The following is an 8,734-nucleotide window of genomic DNA, read 5'->3' on the forward strand; positions in this document are numbered from 1 at the left end:
GCGCACAAGTGCATATCCTTTTGAGATATCAATTATAATCAATTTTAATAAAACACAAGACTACATTATATAACTTTAACAGTAGGCTATTTAATATCTGTTGTTCTCCGGTTGTCAGTCAGAATGACAGTTCTTGCGTGAACATAGGTCAACCCAAGCCAATTTATTATTCTTTCCTTTTTGTCTTAGTGTTTAAAATATTTATTTATTTATAAATATATTTTTTAATTTATTTCTTAATTAAACAAACAGACTTACTGGGTGAGCAGGGTAGGCTATGACAGCTGTCATATCATATACCCTGCCATGCCCAGCTGATGCAAAGAATAGACTTTATATCTACACAGAAGAAAGCCCTGTCTAGACTCTGCCCCGGTATGAGTTGTGTCGAGCTATTCATTAGTCTGTTTGTTTGATGAAAAATATGAAATTGATAAAATGGGTTATTAATCCGTACAACTGCAGCAGTGGAGGACTATTATTCTGCTGCGTGATACAGCAGAAGAACTGATGATGGCACGGTTTGATCTTCGGCTGACCAATCAGCAGAAAGGGGCGTTTAATTCCCGCCCACGTGTAGAAATCGAATATTCAAGCTGTTTATTCATTTTTCCACCCATGAACGAAAAACGAAAATTTAAGCTGAATTCTCCTTTTTCGTTATTAAATAAAAAAACTAATGATCGAATGATACACGGATTATTTGTGTTCATCACTGAGTTCAAGCGCTTCACACTGGATCTCACAGCGCTGCTTAGAGCTCGCGTGACCGAGTAAACGCATCTGCTCTAGTGAGCTCGCGCCGCGCAGTAGTTTGAACTGTGATCTGAGCGGATAAACGGTCCGTGTGGCGCGCGATTCAAATGAGTCGCGCTGTTTCGTTCCAATTTTGGCGCATAAACATTATATCTAACATTTATCGAACTCTTCATATTGTTTTATCGAGGAAAATTATATCTCAATAATTATCGTTATCGAATTATCGCCCAGCCCTACGTCATAGATAATTTAATAAACAAACAAAAAGTATATGCGACATCTAATGGGTCTCCATACATAAACGGGTCTAAAAAGACCCAAACATGAACCGTTTAACTTTTTTTAAATGGTTAATCTCTTAAAAAATAATTGTAAAAAAATCAGGAAAAATTTTGTATTTTGAGGGTCTTAAAGTACTTGCAAAGTTTCTTTCCCTTACTAAAAATTAAACAGTTTTGAGAATTTTTAATGTATTTCTTACAGGTCAAAATGGACCCGAATGTGTTATTAAATGTAATTTATTGCTGTGATCAAAGCTGAATTTTCAGCATCATTACTCCAGTCTTCAGTGTCAATATTCTGACTTGCTTCTTAAAAACATTTCTTATAATCATCACAACTGAAAAAGTTTTGTAAATCAAAGTCATTGTAAATCAACGTCAGCAGCCGTGAACAAAGAAAAACTTGGCGTTATCCCATAACGGTTGGGGAAAAGAGCAGGAGTTTGGCTGCTGGAACCGTATCCTTTTCAACAGGACAATAAAAGCTGTTGTTGTGCACGACAAAAGTCCTTGTGTGTGCGTCTGCATGCCTAAATGCATGTTCAGAGTGTGGGTGTTCTTAAAAATGCGAAAAACACAAGAGTGTAACATTTCAAACAGTCGTTCCTCTTTGATGCGGCGCTGGAAATGCGCTGGACTCCTACACACGTGTGTAACTCAGACTATTTAATATGTTGTGAAGAAAACACGGGCGTGCAAAACTCCCTGCCGCGATGCCAGAGCTTTCTGGGTGGTTGCAAAAGCGATGTGTTTTACAGGAGAAAGTGAGGGGAATGTTTTATGCACGTACATGTTGATGCACGCATGTCATGCAGATCCGAACAGATTCCCTCAAGCGCATTACTCAAACTGTCCGGCTCTTCTCAAATAAATCTGCAGGTCATGAGATGATGACAAAGACAAACATCATGCCATCTTCCCAAAAAAGCCCCCACTTCTCACTGGCATCAGCTTGAGCGTGATTAATAGCTGACTGCTGTTTTATGTAAGGAGAAACTGTGAGGACCTGTCCAGGCCTGCATGCTGCAGTCGTTTTGTGGCGGTGAGCTGTGAATGAATGGCCTTCTCTGGCTTTTACAGCTCTGCCACGGCTGACAGAAGCTCCACTGCTAAGGAAATGTGATGAACCCCTACACACCTGTGTATCTCAGACAAATCCACATGTTGTGAAGCAAACACAAGCTGTGTTCGTCTGTGTAAAACTCCCTGCAGCGATGCCAGAGCGTTCTGGGAGGTTGCAAAATGGTAAGAGTGATGCAAGTCACTGTTTAAATTCGAAGACAAACATGACAACACTATGTGACTTCCCACAGGAAGATGTTATCGCTCAGAGTTTGCTCAGTTCTCTGTTACGCTCTATTTAATATCAACCTTGTCTCAGATGCCTCTCCTACAATTCACGGGGAAAAATCTGAATATTTTAATATACTACATTTTCTTTTGTTTGGGCTTCCCAAACTGGGGCTCTTGAGTTGATGAAAAGCTATAATTAACTAAATCATAAAGTCATAAAAAGCCATTTTAAAATAAAACAATCAAAATAAAACATTATTTTGACCATTAACATCAGAGAACCGTGAACATGCAACTGTTAAACAGTATTTATGTGCTATTATGTTTTTATAAGTATTTTTTATTAGTGTTATTTATATACTATTGTTTTTATTAAAATTTTGAATTAACTTTTATTTTAATATTTTCTATTTTCATTTATTTATAGTTTTTTTTTTTAATGTTTTTTTGGTCTTTTTTTGTTTGTTTTTAAATATTACTAGGTTTATTTTTCATTTCAGTTTCAGTTTTGTTTACCTGTATGTTATGGGACCATTAACCGACATCAGTGACCCATGTACAAGGGAATGCGTTGTTAAACAGTATAATAATTTTATTAATATTTTGAACTCACATTTTTCATTTTCCATTTTACTTTTAGTTTACTTTTTTGTAATTTTGTTTTGTGCTTTTGTCATTTTTTCTGTAATATTGCTATTTATATTATTTCGGTTTCAGTTTTTATATCCAGTTAGTAATTTTAGTGCTTCATCTTCAACTTACTTCAGTTAGTGGCCAAGGCAACATTTCTAATTTTCATTTAGTTTATGTTTTTCCATCGAACATTGATATTTTATTTTATTTTTTAACAAAAATGTTTGTAATTGTTTTAGTCATCTATAATAACCCTGTTGTTAAATTATTGTTATTTTATCTTAAAATCTCTATTTTATTTCAAAGAGTTTCGGCTGACAAAAAAGTTTGGGAATCCCTGAGTTGCGCCAACGGCTGAAATAAAGATTTGCCTTGAGATGACATTGGAAACATCACTATTGCAACTCTACAAGCAGGGCAGATGTAAACAGGAAGTAGAGCTGATGAAAATAGCGACACTTTAAGGAAGTCCACAAGGCCTGATGAGACTCAAATGACTTCTGCTCTTTATAAAGCAGACAGTGCTGACGTGATTCATCTCTCTCCTGCCCTCTGCGCTGAATAAAGTCAGACAAGGTGCACTGCGTTCAGTCTACCAGACATGCAAGAACCGAATCTGAAGTCGAATAAGATGATTTGAGAAAAAATCAGCAAGTAAATTTCAGTCTGTTTCTAACACCAAGCTATCGTATGGTTCAGAAGACTTGAAACGGACTACTTTTATGATGCAGATTTGCATGTTTACCAACTCAAACATTCTTCAAAACATCTCAGTTTGTCAACAGTCCCTCTTAGATTTGCGCACCACCACCTATATTCGATCACATTTCACAAAATGAGTGTACATGAAGTCTAAAAGAGGAATTTCAAAGCCTCACTATTATACCACATCACCACATTTCTGCATGAGGTGAGCAGCAGCATCGTGAGAAAAGTGCTCGGTAGGCGTCTGGCCTTCTCTCTGTAGGGTTCTGCCCATGAAACACTCTTCTAAGGGAAGGTGGAGGGGAGCAGCCCAGCGGACGTGTGTAATCTCAAACTGAAGACTGCAAAGAAAACATCTGACGCACGGTTCCTCTTCCTTCCTCTCTTGCACCATGGAAACCCAATGAAAAAACATGCAATACAAATGCCCATTCCTGAACAAGACTCGAGGGGAATCTGAAGACTTTGTGCCAGTTACATCTAACTGGCTTTAGATATGATATGATATTTAATGCTAGTTTTAATTTATGTAACACACGGGCACGAGTGTCTTATTCCTTCTACAAAAAACAGAAACAGAAATATGTTCAAATAACAAAACAATAAACCCAACAGTGAATAAATACTTCAATTAACTAACCAACAATTCTTGACAAGAAATACTGAAAATGTTAAATATTTAATATATAATTTAAAATAAACTCTTCTAAAAATATTTTAAATATTGTGTATAATAAATTATTTTAAATTATATTTATTATTACAAAATAATTATATTTATTTTTTATTTAAATCTTACAATTTTTTAATTGCAATTTGTGTAAATATTGTATACAATAAATTATTTTACACAATATTCACTATCATTACAATTAAAAATATAATACTGTATCTTTATTTATTTAAATATTAAATATTTCAATATGTTCAATTGCAATTTGAGTAAATATTGTGTACAAATAACTTATTTTACACAATATTTACTAATTTATTTGCAAATTCAGTTAATACTGTGTATAAAAATATTTTACACAATATTTACTAATATTACAAAAATAATGTATTTACTTTTTATTTAAATATTTCAACCTTTTTAGTTGCAGTTTGACTAAATATTATATACAATATTTTTTTTTTTACACAATATTTACTTATCAAAAGTATTCTTTCATTTTAATTATCTATTAATTTATTTACTTAAATATTAAATATTTACCATTTTTAATTGCAAATATTGTTTACAATAAATTCTCTTTACATTTACAATATTTACTAAAAGTATTATATTTATTTATTTATTTAAATATTAAATAATTAAATATTTTTAATATTTGAGTAAATATTGTCTGCAATTAAATATTTACTTATATTACAATCAAAAATATTTGAAAACAGAAAATGTATAATATTCAACTTAACAATCGCCTGTCACAGACTTCATTTACAAAACGTACAAACACCAAACATCCAAAGCTATTTTATCAACTCAAAATGATTTCTAAAAATCCCTTTTCGAACCGAACCCACCCAAAAATCTCCTACCTTCTCCCAGAACCATGTCCTTTAGTTTCTCCACAGCCTCTGCGAAGCGGGCGACGTCTCGCAGCAGCGAGGGAATGTCCTCCACCTCGATGACCGATGTTTCCGCAGCCTCCGCCGCATGTCCGTAGGTGAGAGCGGCCCGCACGTAGCCCTTATGGAAGCCCCACGTCCCCGAGGCGTGGAAGGCGAAGCCGACGGCGCTGGCGTGACGGCTGAGACCCGAGGGCCGCTTCAGCGCGCCGACAGGTGGACTGCACACTGTTAGCTTGCAGTGGGAGGACGGTGTTCCCGGACAGGATAAGGGACCCGGATCAGGAGGGGCCAGTGTGCAGGAGCCATCGATAGTGTCGTTGGGAGAGTGTTCCTGAAGAATGGACAACTGGGTTTAACATGGGATGGAAAGAGAGGGACGGAGTGTGAATGACGGATGATTATGGAGATGGATATTACGAACAGGGTTAATGCTACATGGGAAATACTAGTGTTATGAATATGGAGGTGATTGAAACAGAGTCAAGTTGAAAACAAATCCAAATCTATTCTGCTTTATTTGTTAATTATTTAACGCCATATCAGGAGCAAAGGCTATTTTATGACAAACCCAGAGTATCAGAAATTCAAATCATCATAATAACAAAAAACCTAAACGAATCAGTGTTATTTTAGTATCATCAAGATACTATTATAGTTTTTATTAATATTTTGAATAAGTTTGAAAATAGAATTAATGCTATTTATTTAATTAATGATATTTCAATATTTAAAGTAAAGTTTTAACTTTGTGTTTTTGTCACTTTTAATATAACCTGTCTGTCGGTATAAAACTCATTCTGTGGTGATTATAAATAAACAGACTTATTTATAACTACAGGCATTATATTATTAAAGTATTCATTAAAATGGTTTATAAATTAATTGTAAAATAAATGTATGAAATGTAATTTCATTGTATTATTATTATTTATATGCACTTTTTAATATTGCCTACTTTATTTATCAGTCTGTTTAAAACTCATTCAGTGGTGATTGTATTTTAGTACACCACTAAACTAAATAAAACCTAACCAAACTAAATTAGACTTTATTCACTGAAAATCAGAGTGAACATTATTCAGAATTACTACTTTTGTTCTGCACAAAAGAAAAAAGTAAATCATGCCCATATGAAGGTGATTAAATGACAGAATTTTCAATTCTTTACCACATTTTAAAGTGACAGTTCACCCAGATATTATCATTCTGTCAATTTACTCACCTTCATGTGCTTCCAAACCTGTATGACCTTCTTTCTTCTGTGTAATATAAAATAAGATTTGAATCATTTGAATGAAGGTAAATAACATTGAACCCTAGTATTTTTCTAAATATCTTAGTTTGTTAAGTTTTGGACTGACAGTGAGTACTATCCCTTTAGGTTCTCTTGTTATCAAGACACCATTTTGACTAGTGCTGGGCGGTATGACCAAAACCGTATATCACGGTATTTTTCTAAATTATACCGGTTTCACGGTACATGACGGTATTTTTTTTTTTCATGCATGACCGGGTGTGACTGTTCAGGTTTCTCGAGTTCAACCATATGGTTCCATGGAGATTCAACAAAGTAATTACAGGTTCTTCAGATCAGTGCATTACCTGTTAACAGTAAAAGTGAAGCCATTCTAGGTTCACTTCTATTCTATTCTTGTTTCCATCTGGAACTGTACAACTAAACTCTTCTTGTTCTGATATGACTCTTGCATAACTTCCTCTCAGTTTATTTCTGGTATTGTTTGCGAAACAAAGAGCAAGACGTACTCAAGTGTTCTTCACCAGACATTGTTCACCACCAGTGACAGTCTTACAGCAATGTTGATCAACAACATGCACCATTAAACAATGAATTAATTACACTTCGCTCTTGAAACAACTCGCTCTTTTGAACCGATTCTTTTAAATGATTCATTCGAACCGCAATGTGTTCGCAGTCAATCGCTGGACGGGTGTGATCCGGTTCACTGAAATGAATCACCCGAACAAACTAATTCGTTACAAATGAATCGTACCTCCCACACATGCCCAATTCTATACAGAATAGAGTACATTTACTCTTTCAAACATAATTCTGTTGTGAACTAACGTAACGTGACTTGAGGAAATCAACAGGATGAATGAGAACCCATCTGTTAAGCGTTTAAAACAAAGCAAATATTGTAAACGCGCAAGTTTTCTGGGAGATTAAACATGTTTTCTCTCTTAAAAACGTTTATAGTAGTTGAATCAACCTATCACTAAACTGAACTCGGTTTTTAGTTTTCCTCAGAAGTGCCGTTGGTCTCTTACCGAAGGGTTTTGCGCAGAGTTGCTCTTTTTGGAGGGTGAGGACGCTTTATTTGTCGGCTCCTTCTTCTTTCGAGAGAACATGTTCGCGCCGTTTGCTCCACTTCACTGAAACCGCACTAAAACTTTAGGAATGAGCCAAAAAAGTTGTGAAAATGTCTCCTCAGGCGACTGACAGTTACTTCCCCATCATCATCATCATAGTTCAGTTGCTCGCCTCGCGCTCTCCTTCTCTTCCTGCTGCGGCGCGCGCCGGTCTCGAGGAAGCACAGGTTTCTTACTTTGTGTCAAGGTAAAGGACTTTAATGGTAAAAGTAATTATTTTTGGCACACAATATATTGAGGTTCGTTTCGCGGACCTGCAATTGTCATGTGACCAGTGTTGGGCAGTAACTAATTAAATTAGCCTAATTACAAAATAAATGTAATTGTAATTAGTTACAGTTACTGAGAAAATGTCACTGCAGGTGCACAGGGTAAAAAAAAAAAACGAATAGTTATTGCATTACCTAGCTGATTGATTACATTGATAATTGCAAACAATTTTTGTATTACAAGTTTTCTAAAATATTAGGTTGCATATGCGCTAATTTGCATACATTTCTAGTACAAAAATCTGAACACTGGATGAAGTCAGTTTCAAAATTCTTTAAAGGGGTCATATGATGCGATTTCAAGTTTTCCTTTCTCTTTGGTGTGTTACAAGCTGATTGTGCATAGATAAGATCCCTGAAGTTGCAAAGACTAAAGTCTCAAAAACCAAAGAGATATACTTTATCAAAGTTAAGACTCTGCCACGCCCCCCTAAAACGGCTCGTTCTAACACGCCCCCACATATCTACCTCACTATGTGGAAATATTAGCATAATGCCACCCAAATGTGCACGCAAAGAAAGAAGGCGTGGTTTCAGTAACCGCAGTTAGTGTTGAAGCAGCCATGTCAGAGAGACGCTGTGTGTTTCTAGGCGAAAGCAAAACCACTTTATTTGGCCTTCCGAAAGTAGACGCATTTAGGAATCTTTAAGATTACTTACAACAGAACAGCAATGCATTTTATGGACGACCGTTTCGTGAACCTAGGAGAGGAGGTAATTCTGACTTTGCTATGACAATCAGGCGCTTCTGAATCAGCTACTGTTTTGTTATTAGTTTAAGTATTTGCTATTGACTGTTCAAATGCGGAGTTTTGCGCATCGCGTGTG

General features: G+C 35.5%; 1 protein-coding gene across 1 annotated transcript in view; it reads right to left on the minus strand.

Moving 5' to 3' along the window:
• LOC107723208 (minor histocompatibility protein HA-1-like) overlaps nt 1-7,815 on the minus strand; it is a 30,285-nt gene extending 22,470 nt beyond the window's left edge. Inside the window, exons 1-2 of the mRNA XM_016531765.1 lie at nt 7,536-7,815; nt 5,214-5,592 (exon numbers count right to left, since the gene is read on the minus strand). Of these exons, the coding sequence (XP_016387251.1) occupies nt 5,214-5,592; nt 7,536-7,616 (460 nt within the window). The 5' untranslated portion in view covers nt 7,617-7,815. The remainder of the gene's footprint in view (nt 1-5,213; nt 5,593-7,535) is intronic.
• Between the last annotated feature and the right edge of the window lie 919 nt (nt 7,816-8,734).

Source organism: Sinocyclocheilus rhinocerous, unplaced genomic scaffold, assembly GCF_001515625.1.
Source record: "Sinocyclocheilus rhinocerous isolate Xijiao unplaced genomic scaffold, SAMN03320098_v1.1 scaffold2770, whole genome shotgun sequence".
NCBI classification, from domain to species: domain Eukaryota; kingdom Metazoa; phylum Chordata; class Actinopteri; order Cypriniformes; family Cyprinidae; genus Sinocyclocheilus; species Sinocyclocheilus rhinocerous.